This window comes from Aythya ferina (genome assembly GCF_964211825.1).
Source record: "Aythya ferina genome assembly, chromosome: 6".
Taxonomy (NCBI): Eukaryota; Metazoa; Chordata; class Aves; order Anseriformes; family Anatidae; genus Aythya; species Aythya ferina.
The window spans coordinates 6,691,628-6,709,373 of NC_140303.1; the positions used below are offsets into that span (position 1 = coordinate 6,691,628).

At 35.6% G+C, this 17,746-nt stretch overlaps 1 protein-coding gene across 1 annotated transcript in view; it reads left to right on the plus strand.

The window, feature by feature from the left end:
- The window catches only part of COL5A2 (collagen type V alpha 2 chain), an 81,310-nt gene that overhangs the window by 37,359 nt on the left and 26,205 nt on the right, over window positions 1–17,746 (plus strand). The window contains exons 7-18 of the mRNA XM_084522918.1: window positions 445–555; window positions 2,105–2,182; window positions 3,736–3,780; window positions 4,306–4,359; window positions 4,978–5,031; window positions 6,546–6,599; window positions 9,494–9,547; window positions 10,261–10,314; window positions 11,620–11,664; window positions 12,943–12,996; window positions 13,827–13,871; window positions 16,799–16,852. Of these exons, the coding sequence (XP_084379044.1) occupies window positions 445–555; window positions 2,105–2,182; window positions 3,736–3,780; window positions 4,306–4,359; window positions 4,978–5,031; window positions 6,546–6,599; window positions 9,494–9,547; window positions 10,261–10,314; window positions 11,620–11,664; window positions 12,943–12,996; window positions 13,827–13,871; window positions 16,799–16,852 (702 nt within the window). The remainder of the gene's footprint in view (window positions 1–444; window positions 556–2,104; window positions 2,183–3,735; window positions 3,781–4,305; window positions 4,360–4,977; window positions 5,032–6,545; window positions 6,600–9,493; window positions 9,548–10,260; window positions 10,315–11,619; window positions 11,665–12,942; window positions 12,997–13,826; window positions 13,872–16,798; window positions 16,853–17,746) is intronic.

Consider the following 17,746-nt stretch of genomic DNA (forward strand, 5'->3'; position numbering starts at 1 on the left):
TTTAGGAATAGTATGAGCTAAACCATTTGTGATGTCAAGAGGCTGCAGAAATCAGTCTTGCTGGAATTCTCTGTGTGTGTTTTATGTATGTGCACTAATTTGAGCTATCTGTATTTTATAAATAAATTTTTGTTGTTCTATATAACACACAGCAGTTTATCAGGAATAGTATACTTGAAGTATAACTTGAAGTTATAGGAAGCCTAAGTTTCTAGAATAGCCTTTGAGAGAAATTGCTCCAATTTACTCGTGTGCTGGATTCATAACTCATTTTAGTCAGTGCTTCTGATCTGAAAGTAAGAATATATGTTGATGGATGTTTTTTTTTTTTTGGAAGATCTTTCTTTGCAAATTTGGATTTATCACAGATGATACCATTTGCCATTTACAAGGCTACTCCTGAATACCCGTGCACACTCTCTGCATTTATCATTTTATTTCTAGGGTCCTCGTGGTCCTCAAGGGATTGATGGGGAACCTGGTATCCCTGGCCAGCCTGGTGACCCTGGTCCTCCCGGACATCCTACCCACCCAGGACCAGATGGACTAAGCAGGGTAAGTTTTTCAATTGGTTTGATAGAAAGTGGAGTGAGTGTCTGGATAAGTTCACACGTAACAGAATAACTTCTCTATGCTTCAGCAAATACAGAAAACTATGTTCATCATTCCTGCCTCTCAGTAATGAGGGGCAGTGGCTAGAAGCAATGCAAGTTTCACTGAAAATTGGAACACGCTGAAAAGCTCTGAAAGGACACACCTCTTACAATGTATTTTAACAATTAGAAAAGCCAAGGTGCCCAAATCTAAGTAGGGTTCTATTAAATTCAAGGGTTCATGGAAACTGATAAACTAAATCAGGAATACAGAAGAAGAAGAAAAAAAGATGGATTATATTTCAGGAAATAATCAGTGGAGCATTTAAAATGCGGTCAAGTCTATTTCTTACTGAAATTAATCACACCACCACTTGGATGATTAAGTCAGAAATTATCTGTGGAAAGCCATGTTAACCAGCCCTAGATTTGGAAAATGTATTCTCCAAGGCTAATTTATTTTTTTTCCCCAAAAAATTCTGTGGAAGACTAATGATTGATAATGAAATACATATCTGAATTTCTGAAGTATATTCAGTTAAATGTTTGTTTCTGTTTGGAAGGTAGCTGTTTTGATTTCTACCTCCATTGTTCCTGCAACATCACTGAAAATCTCTTTCCAAATCTCTTCAGCACAGAGAACTGCAGAAGAACCAGGATGGGTGATAGACCACCATCCTTCATGAATTTCAACAAAAAATATGGAAGACTAGGTCTGGCCAGAAATTTAAGGCATTTTTGGTTTATATTTCTGTTTCTGAAGTTAGGCAATCTCCAGTCTTTAAGAAGCTGTGTTTGGAGATGAATTGCAGAAGACCTGAATATCCATATGTGCTGTAGGTTGTTCTCAGACATTTTAAGCTCTGACCTGCCATGAGCGAGGAACTGTCTCTGAACCAAACAAAATAAAACTGTTGATTTCAACTACATCTGCAAGCACAAAAATGGAAGGATGTCTGAGAGTTCTCTTTGCTCTAACTCATTTGTCGCTGCAAATTATCATGAATGAACAGCAGTGGCCTTCAACTTTGCTGGTTAAGGGCAGCACAGTCAAAATACTGATATGCAATCATAAAATTGGCTACATTTTCATTTAACTTCAGATGTTTCTAAACTTGAAGCACAGTAAGTGAAAACAAATCAGTCTTAGAAGAAATGAAGTAATATTGCAGGTGAAGCTAAGGTGTGATTCATATTGGAGGGCAGTGAAAGAAATCTAATTATTTTCTTGGGAAGCTTTCCTCTATCTAGGTCATCTTCATGTTCGTTTATTATTAAAGTGGGTGTAGAGTCAGAATAGTAAGCAGACAACATGATGCATTTGACTGTTTTTTGATTCTTTAGACCACGTCAAATGTATAGGAAAGAAGACTTTTATTTTACTGATTGAAACAAGAATTTACTTGTTAGTGCTGCAAAGCTAATGTAAGTAATGAAGAGTTGCATAGAATTTTGCCTTGTGAATCATCAATGTGACCAACACCTAAAATCACCCATCATATTTTTTTCAGCCATTTGCAGCTCAGATGGCAGGACTGGATGAAAAATCTGGACTTGGTAGTCAGATGGGACTGATGCCTGGTGCAGTGGTAAGACCAGATTAGCCCTGTACTGTAGAAAAATCTGAAGTGAAGCGCATATACAAAAACCAAAAGAATTCTCTCCTGAACTGTCTAACTATCTAGAACCTGAATATACAGAATTTTCTTGTGTAGTTTTGCATAGTATCTGAAAACAATGAAAAAAGGTTCTTTGGTTATAGTGAAAGCTTTTTGTCCCTCCTTTTTGTCTCTCCTCCTGAAATACAGCAGCTATTACCAATTAGGTATGGAAAAACAAACAAACAAAACACAACAAAACAAACAAAAAAACTTTAGATTTTCTCATTTCTTGAGTCACTGCAGAGGAACTGCAGAGCATCAGGTATAATGCAAAGCAGAACAAACAAATATGTAACTTTGAAGGCTCTTTTTCATGTTGTGACATCAAAGATAGTTATTTTTGGTAGCAATTTAAAAGAGTATTTCTGAAACCATCTGTGAGCTTATTATTTTAAGACGGACATTCTCTTTATCCAATGAGTCCAGTTTTATGATTTAAATCTCTCACTGTTTAGATATGCCCTTCACTTTTAGTGTAGTAAGAACAGTGGTAACATGGAACATATATATATTTTTACCATCTGTGAAAAACATTTTGCCACACTAAGCTGTCTCTGTCCGAACCCTTTTGGTTAATTTTTAAGTTTTTACTTTTTACTATGTGTACTACGTGTATTTACCATGTTGTGAAGATACTGCTAGATTTTTTTTTAACCTTTCCCCCCTATATTTTTTAGCATTCTTTCTCGAGGAAATTGTCCTTCAATAATTGCATTGTCCATGAGTTTTCCTACCTGTGTCTTATCCATCCAAGTCCCCACCAGTAAACTTTGAACGGTTTTAACACTCTTTGAAAGGTTCTCAGTAAAATTCAGTAACTGACTGTCATTCAGCTGATCCCCTGCGTTTTGGTTTTATTCTTAATTAGAACTTTTAAATGGCCTATGAGTAATTCTTTAGCATTTGGTTTGCAAAAAGGATTTAAAATGCAATGTAAATTTAAAATGCAATGTAAATACAATGTAAATGTAATTTGTAAAAATGAATGAACTGTGTGTTAAAGATGACCTCTGTCAAAATGCAAGTTATTGCCCACTATATATTTTTTTTGTGTTGCTAGAAGGAAAAACATTACTTTCAGGATTATTTTTACTTCATAGTACAAGTTACAATGAAGCATGAGATTTTTCTAAAAATACCATGAAAATGTAAAGGAGAATTTTCTGTAACAAACATCAACCACTTGGAAGCTGTTCTGGTATTTTGTGTGGTTCATGAAAATGCATCCTTCCATTGCTGCTTGTTCCTGCTCATGGCCAAGAACAGCCGTATGAGTTTATTTTGACATTAATTCCATTATTAGATTAATCTAAGTAATGACGTTCAATTCAAGGGGAGACTCTTCTCTCCAACTGTACCTGTAGTCTTACGTTTTTTTCAATACAGTTATGCATTATAAGGAAATTTTTGCTGTCAGCGCAGAATGAACATTACTTAGGGAAGCGTGATTTTCAGTGTGTAACTATTTATGGTTTTGATAGGGTCCAGTGGGTCCAAGAGGTCCTCAAGGTCTCCAAGGAAAACAAGTAAGTGTTTCATATCGTGGGATTTAAGATAATTGGCCAAAAAAGACAAATCACATAGTGACTTGTATATGTAGAACTCAGCTCTGAGCCGTGTCTTTCTTCAAGAATGGCTGAATGCATCTTCATCTAGATGTGAACCTAAATATACTGCTCTCGAACTCTGTTCCAGATGTACTCTATAGACAGAACTTAACTTGGAAAGAACAATTAATTAGACACTTAAAAAAGTTTAAATCCAACACACATCTTTTAATGAGTAAACAGTAATGAAAATGGTGTCTGTTCAGGTGTTTTAACTATTAGGATGGTGTTAGTTTACAGTGGGTTTGAAGTATGGCTGATGACTTATCCCTCAAGCTTTGGATCTTAGCATCTACCTTCCACTTGGCTTGCAGAGTGAATTGCTTCAGAATTAGAATCCAGATTGTTCCATGATCTGTTGTTTTCCTGATCGTGGATTTTAATTTACATCCTTTCATGTTTGCTTTTTGGAATTTTTAATTGTACTTATGTCACTAATTTTAGGGCGGTGCTGGCCCCACAGGCCCACCTGGTGAACCTGGAGATCCAGGACCTATGGTAAGGCAAAATAAACACAAACACTTCTACAATAAAATAGTAAACCGTTTATTATACCTCCTTATTTTAGAAGTTTATTTTTTTTTCTTCATGTTGTCTCAAGCAAAGCTATCAATTAACTACTACTTAGTCAAGAGTTGAGGGGTTCAAAGCATATTGCCATGTATCAGTGAATTTGAATTGTTTTGTATCTGAATTATAATTATGATTATTATAAGCAATCATTATTACTTTGCCACCACAGGCCTGAGGATGATTAAGCACTAACACTGTAGCTACTAGGTGTTGCTATCACACAAAGGAAGATTAAAATATTCTCTTTATTTTGGGAATTGATATAATGACCAAAGGTAAAAGTGAGAGACAATATGGGAATAAAAACAACTGTTTTTTATTTATTTATTTTTTCTCCTGAAGAATCCATCCTCCATTCTTATATAACTTAATGCTGGTTTCTTAGGGACAGGGTGGTTAGAAAGAGCACCACAGTATTTAACAAGCATGTTTTGGCATAAAGTCATCCTTTCTCTACACTTATTTTTGTAAAGCAAGACTTTCAGACGGAGCGATTTTAGTGATGTCTAAACTGACTTCTCAACAAATATATTTATTCCTTAGGGTCCAGTTGGTTCTCGCGGTCCAGAAGGACCTCCAGGCAAACCTGGTGAAGATGTAAGTTTGTTATTCTTCTTTTCTTGTTTTATTTTTAATAAAACAAATATTGGCTTCTTTGAGACAATGACTAACCAGCAGATGTGCCTGTCACAGCTACTCTTTTCTACTTCCTTTTCTTTGTAATCATACTTCTCATTATTGCAGTATTATAACAATAACCGTAGGAATGGATATTTTCCAGAATATCCTTTCTTCTCGTTACATGTTACCATGATACCTGTGGTTTAAACACTGTGTTTTTATTGTTTCTTGCCTCAGCCAGTTCTTCAATTAAGATATCTATCTTGAAATCAACCTTGATACATGCTTGACTGTATGCAGCAGTTACTAGGGAGCAATTTGCAGCACCTCCTCTCTTTGGGATCACGTGATGAGCTAGAACAACTGTAATGATAACATTTACCCAGATCAGGACAATAAAATTTTACTATATAAAAACTTAATAGTTTATTATATCCATAACTGATTTTATGACTATGTATACATGTATATTTATATTACATGTACAATACACAGATATACATAAATATATATGTAATGCACAACAGTAACCTAAGATTTTTCCATTAGACATATATTCTTTGTTTGCAAAGCATGTTAAATCTATCTGAGTTGTAAATTGTTACTGAGATGTGAGATGAAACCTGAAGGAGCCAGATGATTTAATGTAGAAATCACCATAGTTTCTGTAATTTTTGCTTTCCTGTAAACTGTACAAGAAGTCATAAGAATCTTTGGAAACAGTTTATTCTCAATTCTCAATGCACTGAAACTAAATCTCAATACTACTTGAAGAACTTGCTCCGTTTCCATTTATGTTTGTATGGGGCACTTTAATTGCATCTGTGATGTGATTTACTGTGTCTCTGTCCAGAAACTGTTTTTCTGAAGCCTTTCATATTCCTGCAGTCCAGTGTTCTGGAAGTATTTGAATTAACTGATTCACATAAAGGAATATTTGGTTGTGGCTGTGGAAGACTTTGAATAGTTCTTAAAATATGCTTGTTTAGTTCTACCACATTTTATTTCCTATTGCATCATGGAGAAAATAGTTACTGACTTAGAATTGAATTATACCCATTTTAAAACAGATTTTGAGTAGAAGTAATGAGCTATAATGCAAACGGTTTTAGATTGCTGCTCGTAATGAAATTTAAATTAATTTGTCAGCAAAGTGATGGCAAAAGTTTGCCTGGTTAATTCCCAGGAAAACCACATTGCAGCGCCACCTTGTGATGCTGAGAGGCATTTTGGACTCAATCTTCAGTTTCCACAATTCTTTGTTCAATACATTTTTTAAATTAACATGCCTAATGCACATTGTTAGTCAAGTGTGCATTTGATTTATGTCATTGACGTTGTTACAGTAAAGAGAAAATTTATAATACTGATGTGCTGACATAGGACATTTGAATATCATTATTTGTTTGAATAGAAAATGGTAAGATAATTTTATTTACTATATTTGCTATTTTCATATGTTCTTTTTTTTTTTTTTTTTTTTTCCTTAGGGTGAACCCGGTAGACCAGGACAATCTGGTGAGCCTGGATTCCCAGGATCTCCAGTAAGAACATAATTATTTACATTTTAGTAAATAATAATAATTGTGTCACCGGTATCTGTTTTAACAGTAAGTGCAAAGCTTGCCCTTTCAGTTTCTGAAGTACTTGTGTCAGCTAAGTCTAATGATCCTGATCAGTGTAATAGCTAAAAAACAAATAAGCGATTCAATGGCCCTTGTGTTAATGTTGAGAGTTGTTTTATAGGTGCATGTTTCAACTATTTCATAGATGAAATGTGCATAAAACAGATGACAGTGCATGCAAGTTGTACAGTTCCCAGTATTTCACAGTCATGTGCAAACAGTGCTGAGAGAATATAAAGTGATGTCAGGTTACGGTGGCAGTGTCTATCTTTCAAACAGTCAGTCTGAGGGACAGGGAAAGAAGGAATGGTATTGTAACTATAAATAAAATTTATTTTCAGTATGAAAAAGCGATTAAAGGATTTCCAAATAGTAGGTACATGTATTTATAGTGCAGAGGGTACTCATAACGTTTAACTTTAGAAATAAGAGAAAGCAGTTATGTCTAAAATGTCATTATCATCACATAGAATTTTGGTTCATATTATGAATTCTGCTTTTGTTTGTCCCATTTCTGCACCTTGAAGGGAGCTGTAGTGTGGCCAAAAAGGGGACAGATACATCTCAGAATGGAAGCCACTTGATACACATCATCTCTTAAGCTGCCTCCTTTTCTTTCAAGCATACAGCTTTTGCCTGGTAATTTTGTTAGCAACGGGAGATATGAGCTTATAGAGAGAGAGAAATGATCTTTTAATGAGGCAGCATTTTTTCCTAAGCTTCTCTCCAAAGCTTTTGTAAAACACAAAGACAGTGTTTTATAAGCTGCTTGAGGCTAATGTAGTCTGCCGAGTGTTCTGTTCAGATCAAGCTGTTTTATTTTTGCTCAATAAAATCATCTTCACTTCATATGTTTTTAGAATAGTGCATGCTATTGAACATCATCTGCATTTAAAGCCTCTAATAAAATCTTGGGAAAAGCTGATTTGAGAGAACATAGTTACATGTGCACTCAACCGAGGATACTGTGGAGAGTAGGGTATAGTAAAAGCATCCTGAAGGACTGAAGCACTGGGAATTTTTAGCTAGTAACTTCAGACAGTATTTCTCCCTTTGCTCATGATAAATCTAGTTTAACAGATTTGCAGGTTCTTTCTACAATGACAAGCTACTAGAGAATAGATTTGTGTTCTCTTTAAAATCAAAAGACTTTTGAATGAAGGAAAGAGGTATTTTTACTGCACACCCACAAAAATCAACTAAGAGTTTGCTGCAATTGAACAATATCAGATAGAACAGCATTGATTACACAGATGGTATGTCAGAGAAGTGTGTAATGCCTTGATCAATGACAAGCCTCATAGACTTCTACAGGTATGTCTGATGAGTATTTCCCCTTGGGCAGGATTTGCCTGCTTATGGGACTTGTCCCATATGTGTGCTTCATTTGATTGCTCTGGTTGTATAAGATGATATACATATACCCCTGCTTGAGCACAGCTCGAATAAATTGTTTTTATGGGCTCTATTCTGTCTAAAGAAGCATAATTTGTACAATTTCAAATTTACATGCTAGGCTTTGTACAATGACAGAGATTGTCCTTCACTGAAACTCACTGAGTATAAGTAACTTCAAGCAATCCAGCCTACTCGTTTCAGAAAATTCATACCTTTATGAAGTAATTTGTCCTTTAGGAATCTGTAGATTCTGGAGTAATTTCCAACTGAACCTTGTGATCAGATATTATCCACATAATTGACTATGGGAAAGACCTTTGTAACAAAGCCCTTTCTTACATTTCTTAATGCTAACAAGGAAACAGCTTGAGCATATATAAAGTGCTTTTCTCTCATGCTGAGGTCTTAGATGTTCTTTTTCAAAGTTACTTCATGGTGCTTCATTTTCTATTATATATCTTTATGAGTTTTCGGTATTCCAAAATGCATGAAATATGCTATTTTTGAAAATTTTGGTTGAGAGGCACTCAGTTTTTATTATTTTCACTAAGCAAGATACTGATGCACTTTCTTGAATAGAAAATCACAACTGAAGTGCCCTTGGTTGCAATGGGACCACACAGGGAGTGAAGTCCTCTCAAAGCAGAGAAAGTTAATCTCTGGTGTTGGTTTCCTAGATAGGTTTGAGAGGCTCCTTCTGGTACATGTTTTTTGCTTATTAAAAGAATGAATATAAGAAATTCTTTGAAAAACCTGTAAATGGACAAGGAATGAGTTGTAGGTCCATACAGCTGTGGAGAGCTGGGGGAGGTGGAAATGCCCAGCTGCCATTGAAGTGAAAAAGTCCCTTTCATTACTTAACCTTTCCTGAAAGAGAAATCCTGAAATTTGGTAGAAATTAAAGATCAAGGCAACTTTGGTTTAAATGCTAGGTATGTTTTCATTGCTGTTTGTCATGCTATCTGTCTGATATATTCTGATATAACATGTACAGTTAGCAGTTTGGCTTCAGTTTCTGTTTTATGTTAAACGATAACTGATTTTTGACTTCTGTTTAATTAAGGATTCTCCATATAAAGCTTCAAAACTTGATCTAGCATTGTGTTTTTTTTCATTACTTTTGTTGAAATTTAACGTTCGATCATACACCAATGTAAGCTATAAAACTTTTGGTATCAGTGAAAAAGCATATAACACGAGGATTGTCTAGCTTCATAGGATGTTATGTTGTATTATCTGTGATCCTCTCAAATTCTATACTTGGCTGTATTATTCACCAAGCTGAAGGAATATTAGGAATATTATTATTAATGCTACTACTGTCTTCCCTGTTAGCAACATTATTACTGGGGTTATCTGCAGAAATCAGTGTTTTACTTTTGTTGTTCTTGTTTTTCCTCCTTTTTTCTACTTAGGGGCCTCGAGGCTTTCCTGGTGCTCCAGGTCTTCCAGGTCTTAAGGGTCACAGGGTAAGAAACAAGGTTTCCCTCTCCTTATTCATAACGTTTCAAGACAATTTCAGTGCAAAGACATTCAGCTTGGTTTGTATTTGTGGTGAATTTGACTACACTGTTAGTCCTGCCAATCACAGCAGAAACACTGCCATTAGAGAGAAAGAGGGCCTTGCAGAAAATCAGCGCTATTCCCAGCTAAGCTGACCTCCGTGTTATATTCTTGTGTCTTCACTTTATTTTCAAATGTTCTGGGAATCTGGAAGAAGCCTGCGTGAGTCCTGCCAAGCTTCAGGAGGCACAAACCTGACAGTTCTCTCACTTTGTTGGCAAGTCTTGTGGTAGGGTGGGGAACTCGAGAGGTGGATATGTTTGCAAGATGGACTGATTACAAATTACTGAGTTTTCTGGCCAGAACTTTACTTCAGGGAGGAATAAATAGGTTTCCTATGGCTCAGAGCCTCATCCCTGTTGTTTTAGGATTTTTTTTTTTTAAACTCTTGTTTTAAAAAGGAAACTAAATCCAAGGAAATGTACCTTGTACAAATGGTTTCCATTTAGAAAAAAATTTAGAAACTTTTCCCCCTTTTCCATCTGTTTTTTATTTTTTCCCCCTTCTTTCTTGCTCTTGCCACCTCAGGTCCATTCTTAAGGCTTTAACATCGAATTATTTTAACAATAGTAGAAGTTTTGTGTGTGTGTGTATACCAATATAATCTTTCCATTTACAGGGATTGAAAGGACTTGACGGTCCAAAAGGTGAAATTGGAGCAGCTGGAGCAAAGGTATTTCCATCACTCAAGGAACTAAACACTTAAGCATGGCTTCTGAAATGCCAAAATAGTGAAAGGTAATAGATCTTTAGAACAAAGCTTTGTAACCTCTCCTATGAGTGGTACTTGCACGGAGTTACATTTTTCTTGGAGAGGCTATATGGAATTGCCTGTTTTTGTTGTGTGTTCAATCCATATCAAATATTATAAACTGGCATGTCTGGGCTCTGTACAGGAAGAGAGAGTTTGAGTGAACTGCTGGTCACAGTTTCACTTGGGGCTCAGTTTTAGTCCTGTAGAGTATCATGAGGTGAATTAACTAAGGTCTCTCTGTGACACCTACGCAGTGTTGAAGACAGTAAATTCTGTTAGCAAAGAGCCCATACACATTGCTGCTTGGCTAGTATATGGTTCTTGTTGGTTTTGTGGGAACTGGTTGAGAGACTGTTCCATTGCTTTCTGAATTCCCTTGGAAATCCTCAGTGTCAGACAAAGTTAAAACAGAGCGAGGACAGTTTTCTAATATTTTCTGTAGTTAATAAAATAAAGCAATTAAATCCTAACTTTCTTCTTTTAGGTTACTATAGTAGGTTTAAACTAGATTGGCTTAAAAGAAGCAGATGTTGCAGAGGAGACCAGAGTTTATCAAACCAAATATTTCTCACATAACAATTTTATTCTCGTAGTATTTTTGACCCTCACTGATGATCACCTTTACTACTTTGGCTCAAAGCAGTGACAACACGGGATAGCCAGCTGCATTCAATATTTTCAAGATGGACTAAAATTTATTTTAATAGAGCATAGAATTTTTTTTTTTCAGGATTTTCCATGCTAATCAGTACCAATACTGAAACATTTTGGTTTGCTGAAGATGATAATCATAGATGGGCTAAACCTATTCCTTCAGATTAAAAATGTAGTAAATGAAGGGAATCTTCCACAAATGTAAAATTAAATGTGAAATCAGGAGTTGAAAGCTTGTCTAAGATGAGATTTCTTTGCTAAGACTGTCTACCACTTTCTGTGGATGCAACAAGAGCTGAAACATCGGACTTGACAATACCCCATTAATTGATGAATGAAATGAAAATGAAAGAGAGAGATGGGAACACCAGGGGAGAAGAAGATGACAGTGTTTCCTGTATACCAAGGTTATATGAAATGATGCCCTCGGAGTAGGTGTGATGTGCACAAACAACTATGCAAATCTGACTCTTAGGTCTAACATAAGTGCAGAGGAAGGGAATGAGACATGTAGCTCTCTTATCTTATAACCTGTTCCCTCTAACTGTGTCGTTTCATTTCACTTTCTAGGGGGAATCTGGACCAACAGGTGCCATGGGTGCAACGGGTCCTCTAGTGAGTGTCACATGTAGTGGATATTACTTATAGAACTGTTTTTAAGATTGTTCATGTTGTTGCCAGTAGTGCATGCAGGAATTTTATGGTTTTGAGATCTGTACTTGATGTCTTGAGGCTGAGTTTTCTCCTTATTAAGGCTTTGTTTTCTATTGTACTAAGAGTAGTTTTAGTCCATTATAAGTTGTTTTTCCTGGCAATTCACAGGCACACAAATAATTATGATAAATTGGAAGATTTTAACAGAAATTCGAATGTAGGTTTGGTAGTTGTTTGCCAATGCACGGAAATTTAGGGGTAACTACATTCTTCTGCTTTTTTTTTTTTTTTTTTTTCCCCCCCTCCAGTGTGTTGATGCTTCATATGGATTAGACTATCACATTCTGTGATAGAAATGGAATAATTTAGATCAGAGATGCACTACGTAAGAAAATCACAGAGAGGATTTGGGAGGTTATGAGATTATGGTGAGGATAAGCATGTGTGGCATAAAAATAGATAAACTTTTTCTCAGAGTAGATTTCATTCAGATGTCATTTTGGAAAACTGTAAGCAGTATAACATTTCAAAAATCCACTTTCAGCAGTGCTTACAGATGTAAAGCACCTGTCTGATATCAGTTAATGGCATCTCTGTGAAGCACTATCTTGTGTCAGGCAGAATGCAATGTCCCTGAAGTGGAACCTAGTTTGTGAATGAGCCATAGTAAATGAGATTGCATTGTTGACCCTAGTGAGTGTATATAGAATTTATTCTAATGTGTTTAAAATGAGAAATACTGTTGGAGCAGGAAAAGAGAAATTGCAGTCTATTAAATTTCCACTGGGCAAGCCTGTGAGGCTGCAAGGATTTATGTAAGCTGCTACTACTTTCCTGCCATAGAACAAGATAAGGAACAATTGCAGGAGGCAAAAAACACAGCCCTTGGTTTTTGCAACCATCGTTCACATCGCCTGTTCTTATTGTGCTTGTAGTCTCAGTGAAACTAATCATGTTCTTGTTACAAACACATAAAGAAGATGGAACAGAAAAGTGCTGAAGAGTAATACAGTGCAGAACTTCTTTGAAGGAAAAGTAAAGTCAAGGCTTTTGAAGAAAAAGTAAAAAGAACTGAAAAAGATGGATTAAAAAGAGGGGGGTGGGATGGGGAGGGGAGCAGGAGCATCCTCTCTGCTATGGAGGAAAAATCAAGTGAGCTGTGTTTTCTACTTTTTGTTATTCTACAATGATGGCTCTTGAATGCTGATTTTATTTATTTATTTTAATTCTCTCTTCAAGGGACCTAGAGGAATGCCAGGAGAGAGAGGTCGAATTGGACCACAGGGTGCCCCTGTAAGTAGGTCTTGATTCTGTTTCCTTGTAATTCGTCTGTTTTAAAGCCATTAGCCTTTATGTGCTTTTTTTTTTTTTTTTTTTTTTTTTTTTTTTTTTTTTCTGTCTCACATGTGTGTGTGACTGCTAGTTACTTCCATTGTGACTTCTGCTTAAGAAAGTATAGACTGGACAGAGTTTTTGGGGTGAAGTGATTAATGCATATTTCAAAAGTCAAAAACAACTTTAAAAAGACAATGTTAGCTGCATGTTAATTTCTCATGATAGAATTGCCCAAGTATCCAAATATCCTCCCACCACTTATTTCCCACTTATTTCTGAGATTCATAAATTTCTTCTTCGTTTCTGTACAATATGGCTTTTCTCTTGAAAAAGAGAGAAAAAAAAGTTTGGAAACAAGATTAAAATGAAAATCTAGGCTTTCAATTTATATTAACTATTACCATTTAACTCCAGGCAAGAAAGCAATCTTGTTAAAAATTATTCTGCTTTTCAGCAAAAAGGGGGATTAGCCTTGACATGAGACCATATTTGAGTAGAAATTTCTCTCTGTTGCTTTACATCTAGTGTAAAAAAAGCTTGTGCTTTTTTTTCTTACATTTCTCCCCATGACATTTCTCTGCTCAATTTGCTATTGTTCCATACAATGACAGTGTCAAAATATCGTACTCTCTGAATTTAGTAGATAAATCTGTTTACTTAAAGTAAGCATAATTTCTTCCAGAAGTAATCCAGCATTTGTTTGAATGCTTTAGTCTGTATGGCTGTTACCACAACTTAAAAAAAAAAAAAAAATGTTCTTACAAATGTTTCTCTGTTTTCATATTTAGGGTGGACGTGGCCAGCACGGTATGCCTGGGAAGCCAGGGCCAATGGTAAGTTTCTTTCTTAATCACATTTTTAATTAACTTCATATTTAGCACTTGCCTTTTGACATCACCAGAAGAAACAAATGCCTGTTGGTAGTCGCTGGTAAAAGAAAGTGTCGCTATAATATCTGTAATTGGTTCTTGGTTCTGGCACTGACTGTAGCTTTAGTGCTGAGAAACAATGCTCTGTATTTTACTTCATCTAAAGGTTTTAATTTGCAGAGGGGTAGGATACAGCACCTTCCCTGGAGAGATGATGCTTTGCTGCTTTTATGAAGTAAGATCCATGTTTTAGGGCTATAATTGTCTTAATGATATGTACAACAGTTTATAATTGCAGGTTATCTTCCTTTACATACAAAGTTGACAAATGAGGTTATACCCATTCTCAGCAAGATAAAATGCACTCACCAATAGCAAAACTTGATACTTGCAATTAATCCATTGCAAAACATGTAAAAGACAGACTTTTAATTATAGGCTGTCACACATTGAACTGAAGAACCAGCAGCATGTGTGTGAACATTTTCCAAATTGATAAAAAGTGTCTTACTGAGAAAGCCTGGTATGCATGACTGTGGAAGTTCTGACATAATTGCAATTGAGCTGAGTATGACTGTGGCAGTTTAAAGTGTGGGTGTTAGCATACCAAATGGTGTTTTGTTCCTATGATGCAATATGACAGTGCATTTGCAAGATGCATTTGAGTCAATTCACATGAGCAAATGTATGAGGAAGCCAGTGTGATTATTAACAGTTATTCAGTAGTTATGTGTTGCTTTTGCAAACGGAAGTTTAAGACAATTTCATGCTCTTTGTGCTAGGCCAACTCACACCTTAAAATGTGGGGTTTTGTTTGTGTGTACGTTTGTTTTGCAAGCATCTCTTCTGGGATGCAGTTGACAGTTTCCGCCTGTTGATGCAGCCATCATGAACCAATCCCCAAACACACCTGACCACAATTAAAATTTCATTCTGTAGAGACTTTGTTTCATAGTGATATAAGCCCTGAGAAACATTTATTTTATATATGTCATCTTAATGAACAGTTTTCTGACAAACTTCATTTATTAAAAAAAAAAAAAAAAAGTAACTGGAATAGAAGCAGATAAGTATTTATCTAAAGGCTTAAAAACTCAGTTATTATCACAAAAAAGGGCAACTTACTAGAAGAAGCTTTGAAACAGTGAAAAGATTTTTCAGTACTGAAAGCAAAATAGAGTTAAAAGGCAAGCCGTTCTACATGAAGCTTGAAATTTTTATTTGGCATAAAATATGAGTTCAGCTTCACTGGATATGATAATTGGTTGACTAACATTTTTGGTAAATTCCCATTCAGAGTCACAAGGGAGATACTGATTCTTAATGCATATGTTTCTTATTGGAGGAAGAGTTAATGAAATGCATTGTTATCTGAGTCAGTACAGTGGTCTCCCCTAATTCTGGAATTCTCCTTGAAATGACAGAGAGATTTGGCAGATGTGTATTTGTGAGCCAATAAACTGGGACATAGGTTTTCAGAATTATACTTCCTGAGCTCTTACATCAGTTCTGTAGAAATCCAGTGCGAGGTCATGGCAGAAATGTTGTCTGTAATTAACACTCGCTGGTACAAATTGTTCTTATTAAGTTTGTCAGCAGAGCTTCACTACATGGAACATTTTTTTACAGTATGCATCATATTTTACAAAAAGAGCGAAAATCAGGAAAAGAGAGAGGAATCTTCTGGGAAGCCAGAATTGTAATGAATACTTATAACCACTGTGTGCCGCCACACAGAGTTTACAGCAGAAATGTTTGTCTGTTGAATATATTGTTCAGCACAAGAGGCATTATGGAAAGGGAAATGTTTTATAAATTTATTCAAAGGTCCTCAATAGGAAGCCTTTCTGTTTAACGGGGTTAGCATCATACCATGCAGGTATGTTACAGTATATACATCTGCAGTTTGCTGTCTAGTGACTTTGGCCAGTCTTCCATGTAATGCAAGTCCAGCTGGTTGCATCCATGCCCAACCATAAGGTGCACATGTGCTCTGCAGTACAAGGCACCATGAATTTGACTCTAGAATGAGAAATAGTGTAGCGACATCAATAGTGTGGTCTGCTCAAGCTGTCAGACTTTCCTCTGTATTGCTTTTGGGAACTGAAGATGACCTCTGCATGGAATAGTGTTTCATGGTATGCCATAAATGAGCCTTTCCTTCTCTTCCAGAAATATCTGCCTATATCTGGACAAAAAATCCAAGCAATTAACACTTCCTGCAGTACATTTTTGTCTACATAGCCTTGAAAACATGATACAAAACCTGCATTTTAAAGTTTGCAAATGAATTTGGTTGTGAGTTTGAGAATCTCAATGGAAGAGAAGAGTAGGAAGCATGAACATGCAGTTGCACAGCCTTTAATTATATTATTACTGGTCATATTCTTCACCTCAAAAATCTTGTGTAGCAACACAGTGGTTTCAATGGAGAAGTGACTAGTATTTCTCTTTTTTATAGGTTAGTGTTTTATGTTTAAAAGAATTGAAACTCTCCTTGGCTACTTTCTACAGGACAAATTGTGATCACTGAACAAATATCTTTTCCTTGCCATACCACAGTAATATAAACCTAGAAAGAGAAAATAAGATTTTACTAAAACTAAAATTGAAAAACAATTGCTATAATAACTTTGATTTGTGTAGGTTGCAATTTGCACATTAATAGCTGAATCAAGCTGCAAATTTGCTTACAATTCAGTAAATATATTATTAATACATCACAATTCCATAGAATTGTGTATATCTTGCAGAAAAAAAATATATTTTTTTTGTTATGAAAAATATTTTACGATGAAAATATATGTAATCCAAGAACCGTATTTACCCACTGATTTGATACTTATCTGTATGATCTAAACAGTGGAATTGTTTGTGTCTATCTTTTACAGGGTCCACTTGGCATAACTGGTTCTCCAGGTTTTCCAGGTGCTCCTGGTGTAAAGGTAAGTAAATAAATAAATGAAATAAAACTACCTTTTAGTATGTTTAACAACACAGAATCACCCTGGACTATGTAGTGTTTACGTAATGACCTGTACTCAGATCAATAAGAATTGCTGTGAAATCAGTCTTGATATTCTTGAGAAGGAAGATGGAAATCAGAAGTCAAATGAAATAATTGGAACTCACCACAATTAAGATTTTTTTTGTTGTTTTCACTTTAACTTGCACTACAGTATGATAATAAGATAACTGTTATGCTGTGCTCCCAAAATCTTGTGCAGTTTATTTAAAGAATAACAAGATGAGTTCTGCAAGTTGAGTTGTGATGACTAATCCAAGACTTAATATGGAAGCAGCACCTTCCGGTGACCAGTTTTGGCCAACAAGTTTTTGAGATGACCTAAAGTGGTACAAAAAATGCCTGAAACCCCAACAGAGATGTACCACAATTATTGCAGTAATTCAAATGATGATTTCAAACTTTTGTGGTTCTGAGTGATTGGGCTAACATGGAAAACTTTCACTAGTTCTGGTGCTGTGTTTGTGGGAATTTCCTCTCTTGTTTTTCTAGAAACTACTCAATTATTTTTTCCTAGTCTTGAGAATAAGTCTGCAAAGATAGAAAAGATGACTCATACAGTTTCCTTATACTTCTTTCAGTTGCCCTTCACCCAACTGCTCTTGGTTGCTTCTTTCCAATTCTTAAACATGACAGGATAAAATTATACAAAAAAAACCTTATTTTTCAATTAGCCAGGTAGCCAAGTTCAGCAGATGTTTTGTGTTGTCATAAAGCTGGCAACATTCATGAAACATTTTTTTTTTTTTTGGAAACGAGTCTTAATAATAGTATTAACATAACATATACAATAAAATAATAAGCCTTTTCAGTG